Raw genomic sequence first — 24,886 nt, forward strand, 5'->3', positions numbered from 1 at the left:
TCAGACGCACTCACACAAACGCAGGAATACTGCCTCTCCATTTCGCCTTACTGTAGAAGGCTGCCCGCGATAAAACTATTTCCCTGGCGTGGGCTAAACCAGGATCTTAAATAGAGAAAATGAGTCTGAATTGTTATTGGATGTGCGGTTGCCAGTGACACGGTTTGTCGGCGATACAAAAACCTGTTGTGTTGATGGAGCAGCATTGTGGGAACTACGTCCTTACTTTCTAAATAAATGGGACAATAAGATGCTTCTGGAGTATACGTCCTTTGGGGATTTGCTGGAACAATTGGTATGATTTTCACGAGGAAGAATGTACAATGAAATGAAGATAAAATCTTGGAAAGTGTGCCTATGTATGAGCTAGAATATCATTGTGAACTCACTATGGCTGGAGTCATCTCAGCTAAAACATATTCAAACATTCTGATGACACTGCTAACACTCTTGGTCGTCGAGCACGGAGCAGGTAAACCATGTGATTTTCTCTCTGTTCTTCGATTTCTTTGGAAAATGCATTCATTTCTGATTTGATGACATCAATTGAAGACATTTGAACAAATTAATGACAGCTGCCAAAACAGACACAAAATGAAGGATAATATTGAACTCCAAGATGAGATTCTACAATAACATCCTTTGTAACTTGATAAATAGAGCACGGAGGTGTTTCTCTGATCCACTTTTATTTGGCAGATTATTAGTTTGGATTACTCTAAGGTCATGGGGTATATTCTGTAGGTGTACATTGCTAGCTAGCATATTTGTTTTTATGTTTATTTTCTGCGTTCTGATATGTTACCGCTGGATCTAGATAAAAACAATGCTGTATCAGATGATGATGATTAATGATAAATGAAAGTAACAGCCACTGGACAGGGAGGTAGGTATAGGTACACTGAACAACATAAAGATGAGGTACAAGAGTAGCACGTGGAGAACAGCTGGTATACAGCTGAGTGTCGCTAGCAAAGTGTTGATCAGATAGAGAGTGAGATTGAATGAGAGTAGTAAGTGTACAGGATACAGAGGATGGGACCAAGTACAGAACCTTGGGGACTCCTGAGCGTATAGAGACTGGTGGAGACATGCAGCCATCCACTATAACTGAGTTCTATCTGAGAGATATGACTGAAACCAGTGGAGTGGGAAGCCTGAGATGGCGTAGAGAGTACTGAGTCTATGAAGTAGTGGTCTATACTCTATAGCTATAGTATCAAAAGCAGCAGACAGGTCTAACATGGATATAAATAATGTCACCTCTATCCAGAGCAGACAAAATGGTTTTTGTCGGACAGTCTCAGTGCAATGAAAATGGGCGATGAGCAGACTGTGATGCAGTAATCAAATTTTCAGAGTTAGGATAGAAGCTGATTGAGAACTGCTTTATCAAGGATTTTAGAAAGAAATGGCAAATCATGCCTATTTTATGCCAAACAAACATGAACAGTGTCGTAATAACAGAGAGGAAAAGATAGAACAAAGGACCACAAGAGAGAAGAGGAAGAAGAAAGTGAGCGAGAAAGTGGCCCAAAGAGAAAGAGAGCTTGGGGTAGCTGCATGGAGTTGGAGGGAAATAAAGAGAAACATCGGGCCTCCAGTTGCTGAACACAAACTGTCAGACCATCATGCTATGGTGCATCAAGAGTACAAGTGTTTTAGTATTTGTTCAACTGACTGAGTTTGGCACACATGAAGAGGATGATTGGAAGTTGACAATAAAATCACAGCAGGAAGAGCCGGGTGCAAGAAGAATCCTGGAAGAAGATAAGATTTTATTAATCACAGGGGCAATGAGTAGTAGGAACAAGGGCTAGAACCACGCAACACTACAGTAATTATCAATATCGTTCCTACAGAGGAAATAATTTCAAATTTTTTGTAATTTTTATAGCACTGTTTCATAAATATGATATATTTATATATGTGCGTGTTAAGTTTGAAAGAACGCTTGTAAAATAATTTTTTGTGTGTGTGCAGGTCTACGGTTAACGTTTCCCGACATCAGTGGTGACGTCATCACAGCGGCAGAGAACTCCGAGATACGTATACGCTTTGGAGTTGCCGACCTTGATGGCGTTACCGATCCTTTTTTCATCGGCTTGGACATTAGTAATGATTCGAGTGGGGCTACAAAGATACAATTGTTGTGTCTAATAACTTACAACACAAGTGCCATGTCATATATAAAGGATGAAAGGAGAACTGTTCCGTTCCACCAGGAGCCGACACTGTCGTGTTTACCAGGACTGTGTCTCGTGGGGATGACAAAGCTACGTTGATATGGAAACTGGAACAACATGGAGTTGAGAAAAGATTACGGCTTAACGTCACCTGTAAGTTTCCAGCTTCTTATAATAGTTACTTTATTCACTACATATCCGCTCTTATTGGTAGAACATATTCGTTGCAATGGTAGCTAAACCGCCATGCTGATTAATGTCTAATGGAGTAACTTAACCTCAAAGAGGCAGGAATACCAGTCTTTGCCATTAGACAGCTCAGTTTTCATGTTGTTCAATACAGCACAGACCTGCATCTTGTCGCTTTGTCAGTTTTGTTCGACCGCGCCTTCGTATTCAAAGAAAAGATGTTAGTTGGCATCAACTGAGCAAAGCTCTGAACATTCTGGGGGAACTTCGGCTCTGGAGATAAAGATCACAAGATGCGAAATAAGATTTATCAGAAAGGTACCAAAAACAATCTCGATTTGCAAAGAAAAAAAATCAAAGATACGGGCACACAACTGTCCATCAATACATCTAGCAGGAGAGTCATGTAGGTGGTTTGGACACTTGACGATGGAGTCTATTCAACCAGCATTCAGCGTCCACAATCGGAACCTGAGTTAGAGGACGATCCCGCAGACACCTTATCAGGGGTGTAACAGAAACCTTCTTGTCACATGACTGTTACTGAGGTCCCACACAAAGCTATCAACCACTCTCAACCTATACTCACTTCGTTTCGGGGTCCCAGAGGAAGATAAAAAGGTAGAGACCAGTGACGGCAAGTAGCCACGTTCATTTATCGCTACAATCATCTACCTTTACGGTTAATCAAGTTTTAAGGATAACTCGGTTACAAAGCAATATTTAGTCATGCGCCACAGACTGATATTTTGGTCTCTGCATATACGATGGTGGTTCCATTGTAACTGCGGTTCGTCGCTGACTGAAGGGTCGTTATAAGGCGTTTGATTGTACAATGTACACTATGCATTGCTCGCTGGACGACCAAATCGCCTATCGACTCAATTCCCAGAATATATCTACGTCGTTTAGTAATACATGACTGACAGAGAGAGAGGTGGGAGGAAGAGAGAGATTTCTTATAGATAAAATTATGCAGGAGATGGGCGCCTTAATAGTTCTGCATCTAATATTAAATTTATGTTTTAATATCTTAAATATTAACTTTCAAGAGCACTGCCTGCTTTTAGTGCTTGTGTGAGAGAGAGAAAGAGAGAGAGGGGGAGGTGGAAAAATAAGACACTGGCAGAGATAAAGACAGAGATTTGACATTCTCTCTGAGTGCATAAACAAGGCTATCAAACTTAGACGGTAATTTGATGCAACGTTCAATAGTACAGTTTAACTGCAATATAGGATTAAAAGACTATTTGTTCAGTTTGTTGTTTTGAAAATACTTTTTACTATTATTGTATTCATCGCATATTTTCACATTTTTTTTTTATAAATTTCAATTTTTCTCTGTTGAAATTTGATCAGCCTAATGCTGCCTTACTGAATTACTGATAAAATTTTAATTGTAAAATATTTTTAATTTTATTTACACGTAGATCCACCCACTATAACCAGTCTCACCTTTGACAACGATTCTAATCAAACGAAAACGATTCCGAGCGGAGGAAAGTTACAACTGAGCTGCTCTTGGAGCAACGGCAACCCGCCTACAGCAGTCCGTCTTCTAAACAACAAGGGGCAGTTGTTGACAGAAAACAACAACAGCAACAACACCTCCCTGACATACGAGTTGAACCCTGTCACCTGTAACCTCACGGGTGTGTTCACGTGCCAGACGGCGGGTGCAGAGGTCAACAGGAGCGTAACTGTCTTGGTTCAGTGTGAGTCCGGCAGTGACAAAGCCTCATTATGGTCTTAATTATTGTAATCTCCTTACTAGTAGATCACAGCGTGTACTACCTTAGAAATGTTTAATCGACTACTCTGTTTCTTAGACCAGCTTATGCGTAGATATCCTAAAATGTGTAACATTGTTAAGGTTGGTATATCAATATGTTAAAATTAGTAGGTGGGCATTTATTACAGATAATAAATCTGACAATCGGATAATGAATGTAGAGTTTAAAAGTTTATATAAAAAAAAATTAGTTACATTAATAACGAAACCAAGCTACGTGTATAATAAATTCTGTTCATATTATTCAACAAGTTGAAACAACAACGGACATCCAACAATCCTCTTCATTTTAAGTTTCAATCAGGTACATAAAAAACTTAAGAGAACGAACATAAAATTAACCATTGTGGGTTTTTTTTTCATTTAACCTCAGAAGGTATAGATTGATGAGGGTTTCATCAGCACAAAAACATTTTGAATTATCTTAAACAGGAAACAATTTTTAGGCACGTTTTTCTGGATTTATAATTATCAGAAAAGAAAAAGAAAAAAGCCAAGGTCAAGGTCCTGAACACACACGTCATTAATTTTGAGAACCCTCGGTATAAGTCTGAACAGGATGTGAGTTTCAGAAATAATTTGTGTTCGTGTGTGTGTGAGTGAGAGAGAGAGAGAAAGAGGAAGAGAGAATCTGTTGTCTTAAAAAATTCAAGTGAAATCAAATGATCAGCTATTCAATAGTTTGTCTGGGGTCACACGCAGGAAGTTGAAATGCATGAAACGGAATAAAAATTGTATTGAATGCTTGACAAAAATTAAAGATAATCTCTTGTGCAGACAAAGCTTTTCTAAAACTTCTGCGAGTGAAACACTCTTAGACTAGTTGTTGACCAGGATCCAGATGCTCATTAAATATGAACAGTCTAGCTGACAGCTTGTTGTTAGCCGTATAGCTAGTGATTAGCGGGGTACTCAGGTCTCTATCCAGTTTTGTTCCACGATCTGTAAGTGGCATGGCCTCCATGTCTTCGAAAGTCCCTGTCTCTTGCTGCTTCAACCTGAAATAATTAGGAAGAACGTTTTATCCCGTTTTAAACGATATTAATTATATAATATTTTATAATATTAACACACTTCGTGCAACATGTTGAAAGTTTACTAATGAACATTTCCTTCCAACTTCATCCTAATTTCATTTTCTGTATTTCTGTTCAGGTCCACCGGTATTCAGTGCGACAGAAGACGTGAAAGAGAGCTTTACGGCAGGTGAGCCAGTGACGTTGAGTTTCCACGTAGTGTCACACACGAGTGACATCACACAGTGTCGTCTGCGTCAACTGTCGTCAGACATGCACTCAGCACATGACGTCTATCGACTAAACACTACTTTTACCTGTTCGCTGACCGGACAGCCACCTGACCTGAAACTGTCCGTTGTCATGTTTAATGTCAGTGACAGTGAGGAGGGCGAGTGGCATCTCGAGCTGTCTAATGACAGTGGAAACACCTCCACACGATTTTCTCTTCACACGGAAAAAAGTAAGTTGAGGATCAGGGTGATTTGTTGCTGAAACTAAAATACTGTGTCCTGCTCCGGTGTGACAAACCGTCAAAACAGATCGATTCATCACAATTTTTTCTAGCGCAGTAAACCTCATTTTCACATCGAATACATTCAGTTATATTAATTGTTTTCTGCCTGTCAATTCTGTCGAATTGAGAGTTTTTCCATACTATTTATTTTTCGTAATCATCGATTTAAAAAACATTTTTTGAGCTTAATCAGGAGGTATAATTATGTGTGTGTGGAGATATATATCTGCTCGTACTTTGGGCATTGGTTATCACAGGCGATATTAAAGGAAAAAATGAATGTTGACGAGAAAGGACATGAGTATAAACAGAAAAAAGAGAAAGTCTTTGCGACTTCTAGCAAAAAGCTAAATTTGATTATTTGTTTGTGCTTGGGTACGTGTACGTGTGTTAACGTTCATGTTTAGAGCCTGGTGATGAAAGCTCTTCCTCGGCAGACAAGGTGTACATCATGTGGGCAGTTGGATGTTTTCTTCTCCTCTGCGTTGCCATCATCGTCGTTTTCCTGCTGAGACGAGCAAAACATAAAGCAGGTAATTGCTTACCACATGTTGCGTATATGTATGATTCTGGTTTGGCATCTCACACACACACACGCATTAAGAATATTGTGCTTGCAACAGATGTAGCGAGATAGAAAGATAGATGGAATACTTTTTAGTTATATTTAATACTGTATCTTGAGTGGGTTTTTTTTCAAGCTCTCGACCTTGCATTTTAAATTACTGAAGAAGTTAATTATGTAGCATGACTGTAATTCTTGTTTTTGCAAAGAAAGACTCAAGTACTCAGGACAAATTTTGTCGGAATAGCTTTTAACTTTTATTTTACAAATAATCTGCGCACGCGTGTGTGTATATATATATTACTGCCGCTGCTTCTACTGTTGATCATAATAACCATCATCATAGTCGTTCATCATCATCATCATCATCATCATCAAAATCGTCATCGTCAAATAACGAATTTTGTGTTTTTTTCTTCCATCGATAGATACCACACTCAGGTTGGTCTTCCCCAGTTCCCTCTGCTGTCTTTTTCTTTAAAACTGTAAGCTCATCCCGTGCAGCTTGTCGAAGCAATATTTTCCTGCTTCCTTTGAAGAATGATTAAACGGTCATTGACACTGGGGCATGCGTGTTTGGCCACTTCCGCTTTGCACCTGCATGAGTGTGCATGGCTTCCTGTCTGTGTCGGGTCGTGAAAAGTAAGATCAACCATGGATAGGGTCAGTATGGCCTCTCTGACATGCTCTAGTGTCCAGACAGATGTGAGTGGTGTACTCTCATGTCGCCCACAAACTGTATTTTGTAAAGATGGAGGGTGGCTAGCGAGGAAATGCTCTACATTCGTTACAAACAAAGAGATTATTTCACGACAAGGAAGTTCGTTAAACAGTACATCGATGAGCATGTTACAGACATGATGTGTGAGAGATCTGTTGTCTGGGGAATGACAAACAAAATGGTATTTAGTCCCCAAATGATAAATAAAGTGTGCCATCACTACATCAGAAATGTTATCAGTCTTTTCCCCTGACCTCTCCACTTTTATTTGATGTCTCTTGTCTGTCCTACCACAGTCTTGATTGTACTCGCATTACATTTATTTCAATTCACTGTGAAAATACATTTTGCTTCTTTAACGCTTAACGGTAACGAAAACAAAACAAACAAATAGTTTATGTAAATAATTTATTAGACATGGAGAAATGAAAACACGTGTGTATATAAGTGTGTGTGTGGTCACTTATATTTCGTTACCTCAGGTGTCTACAAGATTTTTAGCTTAGAAGTTGCATCCTGTTAAACAATAATTTCCTGTTTCATTTCAAAAATTTTATTTATTTTTGCTCATCCAAAAGTCTAACATTTTTGTTCATAGTGCCCAGTGCCCAGGATGCATTTTGAAATGTATCTACCTCGCCAGCTACATCTTGTTAAAGTTCCTGGCGCATGAGTGATGTAACATGGCTGCCTTTCGCAGAAACTGTTTTTGGTGAACTAACCGTAATTTTTACATTTGAGGTGAAGGAGGAAAGATTCTGTAGTGCAGTAAAGAGTTCTCTAGGCCTCCTTCCCGAAGCCACAACCATGATCTGTCCAAGAATAAAGAACAAACAGATGTGAGTGTGGGAACATGAACCTGCTAGTTCAATCTCCTAACCCACAACCCGTCTGTGTTCCACGCGATTTCTGTACTCGGGACACTGAACTGTTTTCTATCATTTCTTTCCTTCTAACAGTAAATTGTTCCCACCATTTTCGTACTCACAGCCTTCTAATGTTTTAAATCGTTGCTTTATCCAGAACATGGCCATGTTCTACACTATTACTTAGTCAAACACCGAAATGTTCGATCCCATGTCTTTTAGTCAGAACATTACACTGTTAACGAATATTTATTTACTTACAAACGACAATGGTCTACAGTGTTTATTTACTCAGAACACCACAATTTTGTTTATCAAATCATGGTGAAGTTAGAGCTGACAAGACAATGGTCTGTGACACTTCATTAGTCATTCAGGATGAAAGTGCTTGCATGATGATGTAATCCCCTTACAATCTGTCAGTAATTAATGATAATGAATATCCTGGTCCTGGTGCTGAGAACCTCAGTGTCCTCTCTGTCTGCTTGTGTTAAGACTATGTGCTACTCTACTCCATGGACTGAACTCCTTCATTGTAAATAACCTGCACATGTTAGTCAGATTGGCAATGATTGTGTGTTTACAGTTACGGCTGTATGTGTATATATATAAAACAATCTATGCATGGTTGTGTGTGGTGTCATGCCTCCATGCATTATGTGCACATCAATCAGCTAAAGCTATATCAAATGATTGTGTGGGTGAGAGAGAGACAGAGACAGAGAGAGACAGTATAGAAATTACCACAGTTTTATCAGACATTGCTAAAGATTAACATGACGAAGTTGATATGATAACATTTCTTTCAGATATATTCTCTTTTTGTACACTTCATTGCATGTCGCATGTTAATGCAAACGCAATCAAGCACGTGCAGTTTAATATCTATGTCTGTGATTTTCTCCATATATGAGTTTGTCTCTTCCCTTCTTTCTCATTCTCTTCTCTCTCTCGCTAGCGTGCTTGCTCAGTAAATTAATGTGTGTGGTATGTGTGTGTTTAGTGTGTGTGTGTGTGTGTAATATGTGTGAATGTGGTGTGTGCGTATGTGTAGTGTCTGTGTGTGCTTGGCGTGTAAGTGGGTTCTTTACTAGTTGTTATTTGCATGACATAAATACTAAAATTTAATACATGTAGTAATCTTTTTCCGTTCAGACACAACGTTGACAGCAACAAGAAGAAACCCCTCAAGCCAGTTCTTAGTGAAGGTGAGCACACTCGTTAGATTGGAAGAACTTTGAATTTCAGTCTTTATTTTCCTGAAGTATAAATATTAAACCTTTGTTATCCCAATGTCTAGAGTATAATAATAATAATAATTGTTTTCAAACTACGCTAAATGCCCTGTAAAAAACAAAAGCAAAGACATGTAAGTACAAACTCGACATGCACACAACAAACATTTAAGACATAACAATTACTCATATCAGACCTATCAACAACCATGAACACAAGGCAGATAAGTTACTAAGCACTGATATGAAGAAAGCTTGCACCAATATGGCCGAAGTCTAGAATTAGCAAACGACCTGGAGCAGACATATAAATACAGAAAAGTGTAGAAAAGTGACAGGCGGCATGGCAAACGCTTAAATTGACGACAAACACCGATGTCGACGATAATCCACGGGCAGCGATGAAAAGAAGAATACGGAAAACAGCGCCCTCAGAGGTGGGACATCGCTACATCTTTAAATCCCCTGAGTATGAACCCTTATTAACTTATTTTACATCATTTAGCTTTCTATTACTAATTATTATATATATAAAGGTTTAGTTAGTTTATTCCTTGTTATTCCTAGCGGGGATTGGACCGTATTATAGATATATTTATCATCAACCATTATTTCTATAATGTCTTTATTTTGCCAATATCTAGACTGTCAAGACTGATTAGCCCCAATGTGTAGTCTATCAGTCTTTATGTGTAGCATTAACCTTTATTTTCCAAATACCGAGTATCAACCAGTACTTTCATAATGTAAACCAAACTTTATTTTTCATGTCTAACCTGTCATCTTTACCAATGTCTAGAGTATCAATGTCTAGAGAGCGAATTGGGAGACAATTTTCAGCAAGTCTGCTCTACAGTTTTATTTCTCTGCCTCCTTATGTCTGCGCCACGATTCTGCCATTAGACCCGAAGACTCTGACAAGGCAAGAATGTTTTTAAGTGGACTCTTAAATTTCATCTTTGATAATATTGCTGCACATGTAAGCTGGACAACTTCAGATGTTCGAGACAAAAAGACACTTGCCCGGATGGTGGTGTCAGACATTTGTAGCGGCGAGGACTATCAGCCTTCGGTCAGGCTGAGAAACATCAGATGAAAAGCCAGATAATTCTAAACTCCTGACATTCAGGAAACAAAAATTAAACAATGCCCGATGGACTTGCCTTTTAGTTGAGAACAATCGCTTCATCTTAGTTTAACGGGCGTTTTCGCATCGTTACTTCCGGTAGAGCGACAGATAGAGCCGTTAAAGAAACAGGAGAAAAAAAAAAAGAACCAGCCTGCTTTAAACAACAACAAAAATGACAGTCAGGCAGAAAAATAATAAGTGGATGGCTAAATTGATGTATAAAACGAAAAGATAGAGAAAAATATTACACAGAAGGTGGATCAATCGATGAATATCAAGAAAGAGACAAAAAAAGAAGTAAAGAAGCTGTTCATTAGCTTGATTATGGTTACTGATGTGTGATGCAGTACATCATAAAGATGTGGATAAGGAAAGAAAAAAGTGAGGGACTTGTTTTTAGTGACGGATGGACAGATCGAGAAAAAAGAAAAGAAGCAAAAACACGATCATCATGAGTAAGACGGTCGTGACTGTTATATTTCATATTTCTGTGACATGTCAGCGACCCACCAATGAAACGCACTAGGAAGATGGCCTGACTTTGAAGGTCGATCTAACTCGGATGTAAACTTAAGATGCTGTCTTTTGAAAGAGTGAAATAAAGGAAGTTGATGTAGTCAGAAATGATTTTTTCTGCCAGGTAAAAGTAAATGAATTAGTTTTTCGCAGTGTTTACTCTGACATTCTAGTTACAAGGAGATTGTAACACCACAATAAAAACCCATAATAATCAGTGCTGCCTAGTGCACCTTTAATTTGACCAAAATAACAGGTCAGACAGTCGATTATAGCGGAAATTTTTTCGATAGAAACAACCCTTGGGGGAAAAAAAGTGAGATACGTGCTCGCTACGTGTCATCAACTCTATTGTCTTACACAAAGTAGTTTAAACCCCGAAACTGATTTTTTTTCTCTCTGCTGATAAGAAGACAATTTCCTGTAATGCACAATGTGATGAAACCGAGAAAAATTTAAAAATAAACTGCGAGACTAAAGCAAAATCAGTTATTTCCTCTCAGTATTGAAAAACAATCGATCTACTTACTCACAAGGGTGTGACAATCACTGGCCACCACTTACTGAATTTTTTTTCGTTGGGTAGCATATTAAACAAAGAATGCGTGTGTGTGATATATGTGTTTGTGTGTGAGAGTGAGATACAGGCTGTGTCAACGCTGTAGTCGAGGAGTGGGTGTCCAGGGTGGAGATCCGGTTGTCTGTATTGCTTCACTAAAGTGTGCGAGCGCGTGTCTTCCTGAGAGGAAGTTGCTGAATATTGTGTCTCACGATTAGCTTTTGACCAGAAATGCCACAGGGAATTTACTTTCTGGCCATAAAGATTTCATAATTGTTTATTCACGTTGTTAACTGTTTGAATACCTAGAATAAAGGTCTAATTTTAAATATTAATCATTCAAAGTCCGTTATCTATGACCCTTCCTGTGACATTAGAATAAAAGACTTGTTGTGTTGGTGCACACGCCATTAAATTCTCACTGGCGTCCACAAGGGGTCGCTTGTATGGTGAAGTGAGGTCACAGACCTGATATTTCCTGAACAGAGAGGACACCACGGAATGAGCCAACTGTCATCCGGTTTTGTCTAGTGTGTCTGTGACTTGACACGCTTAACCACTCTGCATGCAAGCATGTACATCCGATGCACACCCACATATCTACACACACAGGTCACAGGTCATTGTGTGTGTTTGCACAGTACTGCACAGTACACTATGAGTGCTTTTTCTAACAGCAGTCTGTTCTCAATCTTGACAGGACTCTTTACTGTCCTGATGAGCAAAGATCGGGGGTTGGGTGTGCAGCGATGAGTACACCCCACCCTATTCTTTAGAACTTACAAAACAGGAATATTGTATTAGATAAAGGGAATTAGATTCCATTTCACCTGGTTTTTTATACAATAACCAAGCAAATGTAGGGTACTTTTGTTTGTTTGTATATTTGTTTGTTTGTTGTTTGTTTTGTTGTTTGTTTTATTTTGTCTGGTGTAGCTTATTGGACAGAGGTGCTTTTATCACGTCTCGTGACGCACTGTGTACATCGATATCATAAAACATTTCCTCACGTTATGTCACATCATGTCATGTCATGTGATGTCACGACAGTAAACTTTGTATTACAGATATGATTATTAATGAAGTGTACGAGTCGGCTGGAGACTACCCCATGTCTTACACAACACTCGGCAATGAAAGCACAGAACTGTCAGGTGAGTACAGCTAGTGACGTCTCTAGAGTATGTCACCGTCAACAGCTAGTGACGTCTCTAGAGTATGTCACCGTCAACAGCTAGTGACGTCTCTAGAGTATGTCACCGTCAACAGCTAGTGACGTCTCTAGAGTATGTCACCGTCAACAGCTAGTGACGTCTCTAGAGTATGTCACCGTCAACAGCTAGTGACGTCTTTAGAGTATGTCACCATCAACAGCTAGTGGCTCTCTAGACTATCTCGGAGGTACATCGTGTGTCACGTGATTAATCCCGCTTCCGGCACGTAATACTTTCACTTGTAATGTAGAACCAGTTTACAGGACTGGACTACACGACATATAGCTGCTGACTCGGCGTAAATAACGATCAGTCAGTCCATGTTTCAGCTGTCACAATTTGGAACAGAGGAAATTATAGTTTATCTGATAGTTTGGCACAGATCAAAATGTCTGACTTGTAGGATAAATACAAAAAGAGAAGACATGTATAGTTTACATGATTGTTTGGAAAAATAAATACATTGTGATAATTTGAAGATCTGCAAAATGAATGGCTTAGAAGGCCGTGCCTTTGCACTTGCTTAATTTCACAGGAAACAGCGAAGGTGAATACGTCTATGCTCACACTGCGAAGATTGTCACCTGGAAGGAACAGAACCCAAGCAACACGGCAGCAGGTGATGGCAGTCGATTAACCAAATCGGTTACGTAGCCAAGGGATGTGAAATAGATGAATTCGAAGCAATGCAATTTTAATGCTGTTTTTAATAAAATTGAAAGTAAATAATGTAGCCTTAAATTCGCGAGATGGATAACAAGAAAACATTTCATTATCAATTTCCTTAATTATTTTATCCTTTACTTATTTTGTCCTGTTTGGCCTAATTCGTGAAATGTGCTACTGTTGTGCTTCGTTCTCTCAGTGACTGGTTTATTTGTCAGCTCCCTCATTCCCCTCCCCCAATCTTCTGATTCACAGGAAACAGCGGGGAGGGAGACAACGTGTATGCCAAAGTACAGAAAGGGGACAGAAACACACCAAGTAACAAGGGAGACAACTTATATGCCGAAGTACAAAAAGGAGACAAAAACACACCATTGGCAAAGAAGACAACTCCACAGCCAAGGATCACCTGACTGGTATGTAATCTCATAAATAAATCTTGAAACGTTCACACCTGCCCACGATTTGTTCACAAATACCTGTGATTAGACCAGTGTGAGGAGCTGAGCTGAGCTCATCTGGTTTCAGACAAGCAGCGAGGAACTGATGAGAGTGGAAGGGAGATCGGGATGAGAACACGGAAGCTTCAACTGACAAGGACCTTTGCTGCTAAGCTTTGAAAATGTCCTCAATTTGTTGAAAAGGTCGACTATTTTTTGGCCGGTCGTAATCGAGGTCTTATCATAAATCGGTGACACAGTTTCTGAAGCTGCGAGACCTACATTGACATACATTTGAAACATGTTCCCACGCTGACCGAGGAAGTATTGTTCGCAGTCGAGACTCATATTCTCATACTCGCCAACGGATCACAAAGTAGATGTAGAGGCATTAATATATTAATCAGCATATGAAGCCAGAGAATTACTTTCGAAACCCCAATTCCTCTTGACGAACAGAAGTATAACTAAATTCTTTGCGATGTCGTTAGGGGACAGGCTATACTAGATATAATTTTGTGAACCTATTGAGTCATTCTGAAGAAGGCATAAAATAAGCATCAAGACTGTAACAAGTATTTTAGGTTTCTCAGACTAAAAAAGTAAAGGTCGTCCCTAACCTTTTCAGGTCGTTTGAGTGAGGTGTTAGAGATCTCACGTTTTTCGGGGTCAAGCTTTAAGTGATGGCGGTGCCCATCTCCTCTTCCTCACTGCCTTACCTTCCCCAACCCTCTATGGACTTAGCTACCCATTCCCTCCAGCTGGGGTGACTGGGAGAAGTGAGCTGCGTTACACGGGGATCGAACCGGACGTCCGTGTTCTAAGCACTTCCTCTTTGGATTAACCCCTACATCAAAGGAGGACAAGTTCCCTAGTGTTTTTCTCTCTCAGCAGTCTTTAAAACAGTTGGTTTTTTTTTTTTGTTTGTTTTTTTTTTTTTTTGTTTTTTGTTTAGTTTTTGGTTTTCTTTTTGTTTTGGGGGATTTTTATTTTTTTGATGCATCGCACAGATAACCCACTTGTTTATTTTGGACTACTTAATCATTTTCGTTTTCCTTCAGCCACAAATATGAACATGTTTCAAAGTGAAAACAGTACAAGAAAGTAGAAAATAATCGTTTAGCATTAAAAACTGAAAAAATGAGCGATGAAATTAAAAGATAAAAGACAGTTTTGGTGTGTGTGTACTTGTGTCAACGGGCGTGTCGTTTTGCATTCTTTGGCTGTGCGTGCGTGCGTGCTAGCGTGCGCGCGCGCGCGCGCGCGTGTGTGTGGATAACAACTTCTATAGTCATAAAGCAGAGGTGGGCAAAGTTTTCTTTTTGTGGTCCAGGTCTCAAATTTCTAACTTATGTAGGTGCCGATAAAATACCAAAACCCAGGCCAAGTGACTACACGACAAACCAAGTGATAGTGGGTTGAGCAACAAATGAGTACATAATGGCTTTCAGTTACCGAATTTATTGTGTAAAGTGAAACTGATTGAATTCGCTCATAATAAAACTTTAAAACTAGCCTTTGTTTTGAAGGAAGTCGCACCCGATGCTCTCTAGGACTCCATCAAATGTCAGACATGTTATTTGTTATCTTTGCTCTTTTAAGTTAGAATGTTACGGACTACCGATTCCTAACGCTGTTATGCTTGATAAATTACATTTTAATCAAATTAACCCAGGCTGAATAACAATTTTAAAAAAACAATTGCACTTCACACTTTGGCAGACGGTCCGGTTGAAAGACGTCCTCGGGTTTATTTTGTACGCCCCCGTCCTCAAGGCTCGCGAAAATATAATAAGTCGTATGAAAACTTCGGTAGAAGGCAGTGATGCACAGAATTCTGATATTATTATTATTTTATTTATTTTTTTTTTTTATTATAGTCTTACACTTAGGTAAAGGGCGCATTGTTAGATAATCTGATTCTTTTTTCCCCTGCAGGCGACACTGAATGCGCGTACATGAGTGTGGATGTACCTGGAGCGGTGGGGAAGGAAGCCAAAGGCGGCGATGATCATGCCAGCTGAACTGCACAACCGGTAATATTTCAGAGAAGAGTCACGTGTGCCTTGGTGCTTATGCGTGTGATTGCACGTCTGCCATTGCCATTAACACAACAGCAGAATACGGAATGGTTTCTGAAGCTTGTGAACCTGGCCTTGCCGTGGTCATGTGACCGTGGGTGTTGTGAGACATGGGCGATGATAGATGGTCACAATCAGAAACTGCATACATGCCAATGATGTGAGGGAACATGGAGCTATTGAACTACAATAAGCAGATTGTTGTGACTGGCTGTGATTAAAAAAAAATTATTTTCTTTCCGACCGTGTCTCAACAGAAAGTAATTTGATCATTGCACCCTTCTAATTCATAATTTTCGGTCACACTTAAACTGCATAGTAAATGATGTGAAACTGTGACAGTAAAATGGTGCAAACAAAACTTGCTTCCTTGTGGAAGTAACAAAAATAGCACGAGCAATAATTAACCGATATCGCAAAGAAGACAATATATGACTTTAGTTGTTTAGAAGACAAGCAGATCGCGTAGCTATAAACTAGTTACATCCGCACGGACCAACACTAGACTACAGTACACATCTACACATCCCACAGATCAACACCAACCGTTGCTCTTGTTGCCCGTTGGCAATAGCTGAGTAACCTTTTGTTTCATTGCAGGGATGTGCCAAACCACCTGATAAGCCTCACCTGACCTTTGTCCGATCAGGTGACTATAGATATCATTACCGTCTACTGTCAACTACGACTGCCACACGTGCTGAGCTCTACGGGAGGGCAGACGTACCAGCGTCTTGTCTCGCTCACCATCTTCTAACGCTTTTGATGTTCCACGTGACTGTCTGTCAACTGACTTTACAATCCCTATGACTGCTCCCATTAGTAACAACTAGTCTTCAAAGATTCTTTATTTACATTTATATTCTAATCTTATGATGTTTCAGGACTCGTATTCATGTCAAGAGCTTAGCTGTCGGACCAGTAAAACTCGCAAAGTACAAAAGATTTAGTCAGTCAATCCGGTGTTTTTCACGTTCATGCACATTAAACCACTTTCTTATTTATATTTAAGTCGATTTCTAGCATTTATATTCTGTCAGAATCTTATTCTTATTTTATGCCAGTTTCTTGTTTATATTTTAGTATTTTCTTTATACTGTTTTGAACGAATAAATACAATCTACCAATCTACAGGCCTCTGCTAGCGTGAATGCACACACACACAAGGGGGAGAGAGAGAATGACAGTGAGAGAATAGAAGTCTTTGCTAAAATGAGAAAAGGAAGATAAATGGAAAAAAAAGAACCGATACAAGCTATCAACACAGCACAAGATGCAAAAGAAGAAACTGGTGGTGATTTGTGTCTATAAATCCCCAAGGCAACAAAAACTATATACGTCCTTGTTCGATATTTTTGCTTAAATATAACACAATAAATCCCAGTGTTGTCAGCGTTTAGCAGTGGAACAAATGGACAAAACAGTGAATCGTCTCAAAAGAGAGCTCTGCAGGTAAAGAATGCAATAGGAAAAATTAAAAAAATAATCAGAAGCAGAGAAGTCAATATTTATCCTTGCCTTACCGTCTGAAAATCTCAACCTGTTGTGATGATTCCTCTGGTTGAGGAAGGGGAGGGGAAAGAACTCGTGCCAAAATGTCGACAAGGTGTAGTAGTTACTTCCCTTACACCAGGGGAAAAGCTGGCTGCTGTTTCTTTTCACTTGCTTTCGTATGATCTAAACTGGCATTGATATAGATAGTGATGATGAAAGCAACCCCCATCTACCGTATTACATATATTTATTTATCATCACGCACGCGCGTTTGCACACAAACATCGGAAGGCTTGCCCTCTCTCTCTCTGTTGCTGACTGTTGTAGACTAGAGCACTGCCTGTGTCTAGCATACATCTGCTGCTTACAGTTTTAAAACGTAGTAATAACATTTCCTCGCGTGAAGCAGACCAGGATCTTGAAAACCTCAGAAGCCCACACCTAGTACTGTGAGTTCGGCGAACGACATTACAGTGTTAATAAGAATGCACGCTAGAGCGAGCCAGCCACGGGACACATCACGTTGCCCTGTGCACCGGAAGTGTGGGGTCATGACCCTAGATAACGTGCCTCGCGCGTGTTGATGGACCCATGTGCTTGTTCCCTTTGTATCCTTTAACAAACGACATTTATTGCTTTGATATGTAAAAACTTTGAACAGAATGGTCTAGTGATCACAAATACATAGTTCGCACATAAAGACTATTACCCATAGCACGTGCATTTGTTCAATTATATTTATGTAAACCCTATTATGTGTATTTCTATACGAAATTAATTTATTTTCAAGTTTGAAAGACATCCGCTGCTGCATCCTGCTTAGAATTAGCACGTTTAGTGCATATCAATACCATAATAATGTGGAACAAAAGACAACGGATACACTGTAGCCTTTGTCTTCAGAAAATGATGTTTATTTCATAGAAAGGTCGACACCATAGCATGCGAGACCTGCAAGTAATTAGTTTTTTAATGTAAAAATATTCACAAGAATGTAAGCATGCAAATAAATGTTGCATAACTAATTTGTTGGCCGGTACGTCCATTTTCCTAAATGAAATAAAGTATTTTTGACTTACTCAAGATTTTTCATGTAACCCACGCGTCTGTTACCCGAAATTCATGGCAATTAATATTAGATAGAATTTAATTATCAGTACCAACATTCAATAGGTTTCCTAGACTTAGTGTGCCCATGGTGACTGAAAGCTCAAAGAGGAGTTTCATGCCTTTGTCCATAATGCTGCTACGGCCTACGGTTGACTAGGCTGTGTGTGTGTGTGCGTGTGTGCGTGAAAGACAGACTGGATTTATAGGGATTGAATGTAGGCAATGATCTTTTATTTTTTTTGAGCGTGTCAATGTTAAATATTGAAGACTCCCTTTTCGTAGTTATTTTATTTGCCGTGAAGCAAAATACATTAATTTTGCCATGAGACAATAAGTTGTATTATAGACACAAGAAAGCTACATAATGCTCATAAGCATAAGCAAAACGGCTCATAAATTTAAAAAAAAATGAATGAAGCACATGCCATGGTACATTTCTCGACCATGTAAGCTCATAAATATGAGGAAACATTTAGTTCAGACAAGAACTATGCATGACAACAGAGTTCATTCAGGAGATTCACTTCGACGAACCCACTCTTTTTTAATGATGAAATCTCCACCAACACCTGTGTCGATGACCCTTATGTAAAATGTCAGAGATTGTAAAAACATCCTACCCATCAGAAAGAACAGCGATCTGCTCAAAGGATTACACAGGAGTGACCTGGCAGACTCTTGCGTCTGGCGACTGTCAGGGTTGGTGGCTGTCCTGAGTCAACTTCACCCTCCTCAGATGTTTTCAGGTGCTCAATAATTTCTTCACTTGAAGAAAATCTGCCGGTCACGATGTCACACAGCTCCATCAAAATGGCGGTCTCCTCGGATGTTTCCATGCTCAGGTCCATCGTTTCCTCTACACCACATTCCTCCGACGAGGGCCAAGAGCTGTTGGCGATCCTTTCGTCGAAGTCGTGCTGGGCACTGACGACGGCGGAGACGTCTGCTCTTCTGTCACATCCGGGTCTTCTGTCTCACTCTCTGTAAGAAAATCTTTCAATTCTTTAATAACACTGAGGATTTCCGTCTCATTCTCTGGCAATTCAGATTCAGGAACATCCACATTTTCTGTACGACACGTGCACTCAGGAAACGAATATTCTAATTCTTGGCTGGCAGTTTGACTTCCTTTCTTAGTGTTTCTGCGCAAGACCATTCTTTTGAAGACTTCTTTCAGTGCCGGACGCTTCTTTAGTCTGCGATCTTCCGTTTTGTCGGATGTCAACAAGTCGTCTGGGGGCGGGTTACAGTTTTCTGTTAAACATTTTGCTGTTGTTTCATCAAGATTCTCACTGTCCAGCTTCTGTTCACTGATGACTTCGGTGATCTCTTTGTCGGATTCTGACATCCCAGCAGGTAAGTGACTGGATGTCAAGGTGGTTCTCCGCACGGTACAGGTACGCGAGCCGCAATAGCTCTCAGATTCTTCATCAGAATTGGGGTACACACTCGTGTCTGTGGACTCATCGGATCCTCGTCTGCCGGACTTGTGACCAGCATAGTATCGCCAGGGGTCTTCGTCTGCACACAAATGATATCACAAAGGACAATCGTACAATCATGAGGATCTTATGGTGGATATGCGCGAATTACATCAGCTCTAACATCAACTGATAGGACTTTCTATATCACTGCAATTACCAATTTCGTATAATTTTATTTTTTTTGTGTAGGCAAAATACAAAGCTCTTTTAGTACTCAGAAGCTTCATGTGTGTCTTCACACAAGAACTAGGGAGATCTTGAGGAAAACCTTAAAAGTGCGACAAAGATTTAAAAAAAAATTAAGTTTTTTTTATTGGCTTTTAATGTAAAAATCTGTCTGATTTTCTACCTGTCAAGGGGACGTCAGGTAGAATGGTGGTTTAAAAAAATCAGGTGAGGCCTGAGACATTTGTTTGCAAGGCCTGTCGTAGGTAGTTCTTTTTTATTATTTCTTTTTTAGGGGAGGAGTACTCTGGCTTTCTGCCCCTCCCTCTCCCTCATAGCGGGAAATCATATTTAAGTGGAATAATTTTCCAGTCAAAGCAATCAACCAACCAGCCAGCCATCTACCTGTCTCTCCAAAAATCAGTCATTACAACAAAGCTCGTACTTTACCTGTTGTCGACCGGACACCTTTCTCCCCCACGTCTGCTCACTTCTGGCTGTGAAAAGCACGTGCACGGGAAACCATCTTTAATGGAGTCTTCAAGATTCTCAGGGACGGACAGAGCGTAATCTTTCAGTAGCTTCTGGAACTTTCCACAAAATCTTTTAACCTTGCCTGGGTGTATTTTATGCACGGTCGTGAAGATCAAATCCCAGTTCAGCTTCAACGGCTCTCTTGTGTATATACTGCAGAAAAAATTAGTGTTAAAACGAAGCCTAACTGGGAACACAGCTCTCAAATATGGGACATACTTTGATAATTTTTAACAAACAAACACATGCATTCATATGAAACCGAATCACACATTGTACACTAAGCGGATAGTTAGAAAACCTAAATAAAAAGCACAGAATAACACAAATAGTATGATGGAACAATCTTCAAAATCACAAGCCATTGAACATGTATGAAAATGATTTCATACGAGATCATTCAGCTCAATGACATTGACGATGCCACAATGGATGGTAGAACTATTTTTTGTGTATTTTTTTCTTTGAGTGGGAGAATGCTGATGACGAAGTGAAGTTTAATAAGATATTATTTCCCAAAGTCCGGTTGAAGCAAAAATTAACCCACCCTTCGCTTTAGATACATGCTCACTATTATCGCCATGAAAGAAAAAAATTAAAAATCATGGCGTCACGTGTGTACACCAATCAACAATTATTTGACCCCAGGTCACTCGCTGGCTGAAGCCTTTACAATGTCAGAGGACCTAGAAACAATCTGCACCATGTGGTAACCTCTGTGTTTGTATCTTGATGCTTATAGGTGTGTACTTTGAGAACAGAAGTGGCGGCTATTCATCCAGATTGTAAGGAAACAGTTTCTTGCTGACCTTTACCCCAGTTATCAGAAACAAAGTAACCCACTTGACCTAGATACGCAGATTTCTTCCCTTAAAACATTTACATTCTCCAGAATGTTCAAACTCATGTAAGTACACACACTGGTGGCATCCTGTAACTGACGGACCTTCTGATATTTCTGGGAAACATTTTTATATACTTTAATTTTTATTCTCCTGTAATAAAGTCTCATGACTGGACTATTATCACTTTCTTCTAATTTCTTCTCGTTGTCTATAATTCAAAGACTACTTTGAAGCTAATTTGAACTTATATTTATTTCCTTAATTAGTGTGCGTGCACATGACGGGCCACGTGATGGAGAGATATTTGTGGGATACTCGGCATAATTTGTCAGATGGGGAAAATCAACAAAAGAATTATATGATGAAGCGTAAAAAAGATTATTCTGTATTGATGTCTAAGTATAGTTTTACATACATCAAACAAACCTTTACACAGCTGATTGACTTTATAAAGCCTTCTACTGGTAAGAGAAAAAATAGATGATAAAATTTTGTTTCAAAAACTTGCCTGTATTCATCAAAGCTCATTAATTCACAACCATAGAGCAAGTCAAGCATGGCTTTTTCTCGAACTCGCCGTTTGGCAGCACACCTGATGCAGGTGTTTTCGTTGGAATGTTCTGATGCTGTCCCTTGGGTCTGTGACGTAATGCTGTCACGGCCGTTGGGTTGTGATTGTCCCTTCCAAAACTTGTTTGGTATGATGTGGTAGTATTTGTCACAAAGCACAGGCAGCGCCGAAGAAATGAAGATTTTGTGATCAACTGAGCACAGAATTGTCCACAGTCGTCTGCAGAAGAGAGGACAGATTCGTTTACGACATCCATAAAACAACGAAACCAAATTTACTAAAGACATCTGTGGAGATGGACACAAATCATACTCCATCTTTGTTAAGCTACTGCAGAAAAAGCGCGAATCACCAATAAGCACATGAAAATCAAAGAATCACAAATAAATTTCTAAAAACAAAATTAAGAACTTTATGTCTTCCTAGAAAGTCGTAGAACACCTTCTAATGAATACAAGATAATGGAAACTCTTAATCGCCCATCATCTTATTATAAAAATTCGAGTTCATTACAAATAGTATCATTTCATTATGGGTATGGGAAAGAAGGTCAAAGGTCTGGAGAAGTAAAGGCACCTCGATTCATCCTTCCTTGTAGGATAGTGACGTAACGATTCGACGTCACTGTCACAGTTGAGGACGCCATTTTGAACAAGAATGTCCTCCAGGCCCGACTCCTTGCTGTTCACCGTAGACAGGAAGTCTGTTCTGATTGCATTTAGAAAACGTTTAACGTCCTCTTTACTTTCTGCAAAAAATTGAATAAATAAATAAAATAAATCAAGTCGTGGTATTAAATAATTTACTTTGGTAACCGTGGCTTATAATCGTGATTTGTGGAAAAATGTTTGATTGAGCATTGCGGGGCTTTCTTGCTGTTTTAATTAATGAATTGTAAAATCCCTCGATCGTGTGCAAAGATCACGTGACAAGCTTTCATCCGGGGAACTTTACAGTGTGTTGTCACGTGCTTCTGCAAAAACCAGAATTTCAGTTTCTTTTTCTCTTCTTTCTCTCCTATCTCCTATCTTGCCTTCTAAACGAAATTTTACAGGATGTCAAAGGACAACTTAAAAAAAAACCTCCTGCACTCCCCCTCCCACCACATAGCAAGTTTGGAGAAAAAGAATGGTATGCTTCACACACCTGATGGGTATAAATACTACTCACCTAGCTCTCTTTGATAACAAAAAGGTTACAGCCTCTAAAGAAAAAAGTATTTGCAGTTGATTAAAGCAGTTTTCTGCCCAGCTTCTAGACCAACCCGGACTAGGCAAGACACCTACAGACTGGGCACGGGCAGAATAAAGACAAATTCTCCATTGCCACCCCTATCAAGACCTCTTAATCAGAAGCGAGTAAAATATCTCGAGGGAATCTTGTCGATAAATTCTCTATATTATCAGTGACCATGTGTTTTAATATGTATTCGACGTCTACAAAGTTCTAACATCTAGTTTTTTTTTTTATTTCTCTGATCATACAAACACATTTCCTACAACTGTCTCCCCGTACATGCATTCCCTGGGTATAACTAAATACCCCTTTATGTGATCTAGTCCTTTATTAGAGGCCACCATACCAGTGATTAATGAAGCCGACGCAAATTATTATTAAAGATACATTTTATATTTCACCCGCTGGGCCCCTACACAAGAGAGAGAGAGTACTTTACCCAAAAGGTAAATAAACAATGAATACTACTCCTAAAGCGATCTGAGTAGATGGAATACGGTAGTGAGCATCTTAGTGATGAGCACGAGTTGTAGTCATGACACAGCTGACACACTCTGACTGACATTGTAGCTGTTGTCATGTAAGTGTGTCACTGACGTCCTCTCCTCACGTGACTGTCTACGTTACTGTCTCTCAAGTCTCATGATACCGAGGTTCGACAATGACAATCATATGAATGGTCAGTAGTTAGTCCAGTCATCCGCAATTTCATTCAGTTCCAGCTGGAGTAATCTGCTTTAATCTCATCTTCTGCTTCCACGGCTGCTACCACCACCACAACACTACTGTCGCTACATGACAACACCACTACTTTCACTTCCAAGCCTCTGCGTCGTTTATTTGAATTAGAATTTCTTCATTAAAGTCGCTGTCTGACGTAAAATTCTAATAATATATTTGTACACAACAATAAACAAAAACCTTAAAATGTTAATACAGACCCCGTAAACATCTTTATGTGTCTCGCGCCATCAATGGCATATTTCTCAGAAATCCCTCCCACATCAGCCATTGATACTTATTCATCTCGTATTGAATCTTCTTTCAGATAAGTCTGCGTTGCGTGTCCCGAAGGAAAGAAATAAAGAATAATTACACTTACTGAGTGGCTTTAAATCTGCGTGTGTTCTGTGTCTTGACCCATGTCCTCTATCATCGGACTCCATCCCAATGGCTTCAGTGGATCGTGCAAGCTCGTGTAACACGGATGTAGCAGTCACACGGTCTGTCTGCCATCATGAGGCCTCGCAGTACTGACACAACGATGCAATAGTAAAACGATACTCATTCAATAATATTAAATAATAATACAACACCGGCAGAATATTACAAGGACCTGATCAGCTACTTCGCTGGGCTTATTATTCCTTCATTTGTTCAAATGCAACTTTTGTACAATAGGAAGGTGGTTTGGAATGTCAAGGACATCTGAATTTTACCGCCTTGGTCACGTGACTGCGCGTTAGTTCCGCGTGACTGCGCCAGTCCTTCACGTGGCCCTATGACTCGACACTTTCACTATCAGTCGCCAAACAGCCTGGATTTCCCTCCAAAGGCGCCAAAAAAAGAGTTTACCTGAATACTAGCCAACAAAGGTTTTTCTCTCTACACCTGACAAAATACAAATATCAACTGTAAACGAAATCAGTAAGCGTGACCGTGTGTCACATTTTATAAAGGCATGGCGCTGGCTGCACTTTCTTAGTGAAAAGTTCTTTAACGAGTTTTGCTTGTATCCTGTAGAATCTTTCGTGT

The 24,886-nt window shown here is 39.6% G+C and overlaps 2 protein-coding genes across 2 annotated transcripts; one reads left to right on the plus strand and one right to left on the minus strand.

The window, feature by feature from the left end:
• Window positions 1-16,840, plus strand: LOC112568648. Its single transcript, XM_025246054.1, has 12 exons — window positions 1-472; window positions 1,984-2,339; window positions 3,806-4,090; window positions 5,323-5,646; window positions 6,108-6,233; window positions 6,694-6,706; window positions 9,008-9,060; window positions 12,359-12,445; window positions 13,041-13,124; window positions 13,427-13,587; window positions 15,550-15,647; window positions 16,293-16,840. The coding sequence occupies exons 4-10, from the start codon at window positions 5,457-5,459 to the stop codon at window positions 13,582-13,584; spliced, it is 711 nt and encodes a 236-aa protein (XP_025101839.1). The 5' UTR covers window positions 1-472; window positions 1,984-2,339; window positions 3,806-4,090; window positions 5,323-5,456; the 3' UTR covers window positions 13,585-13,587; window positions 15,550-15,647; window positions 16,293-16,840.
• A 1,684-nt stretch (window positions 16,841-18,524) lies between these two features.
• Window positions 18,525-24,534, minus strand: LOC112568888. Its single transcript, XM_025246400.1, has 5 exons — window positions 24,234-24,534; window positions 22,472-22,643; window positions 21,833-22,114; window positions 20,396-20,632; window positions 18,525-19,817 (listed from the first exon to the last, which is right to left on the minus strand). The coding sequence occupies exons 1-5, from the start codon at window positions 24,295-24,297 to the stop codon at window positions 19,760-19,762; spliced, it is 813 nt and encodes a 270-aa protein (XP_025102185.1). The 5' UTR covers window positions 24,298-24,534; the 3' UTR covers window positions 18,525-19,759.
• Between the last annotated feature and the right edge of the window lie 352 nt (window positions 24,535-24,886).

The sequence above is a fragment of the Pomacea canaliculata genome, linkage group LG7 (assembly GCF_003073045.1).
Source record: "Pomacea canaliculata isolate SZHN2017 linkage group LG7, ASM307304v1, whole genome shotgun sequence".
In the NCBI taxonomy this organism is placed as follows: domain Eukaryota; kingdom Metazoa; phylum Mollusca; class Gastropoda; order Architaenioglossa; family Ampullariidae; genus Pomacea; species Pomacea canaliculata.

Excerpts from the sequence above, each read along its gene's own strand:
- LOC112568648 (XM_025246054.1), top strand. The coding sequence starts at position 5,457 with ATGCACTCAGCACATGACGTCTATCGACTAAACACTACTTTTACCTGT. Across the intron at positions 12,446-13,040 it reads TGAAAGCACAGAACTGTCAG|GAAACAGCGAAGGTGAATAC; the intron begins GTGAGTACAGCT and ends TTAATTTCACAG. Across the intron at positions 13,125-13,426 it reads CCCAAGCAACACGGCAGCAG|GAAACAGCGGGGAGGGAGAC; the intron begins GTGATGGCAGTC and ends TCTGATTCACAG.
- LOC112568888 (XM_025246400.1), bottom strand. The coding sequence starts at position 24,297 with ATGGAGTCCGATGATAGAGGACATGGGTCAAGACACAGAACACACGCA. Across the intron at positions 22,644-24,233 it reads CGCAGATTTAAAGCCACTCA|AAAGTAAAGAGGACGTTAAA; the intron begins GTAAGTGTAATT and ends AATTTTTTGCAG. Across the intron at positions 22,115-22,471 it reads ACAAGGAAGGATGAATCGAG|ACGACTGTGGACAATTCTGT; the intron begins GTGCCTTTACTT and ends TCTCTTCTGCAG.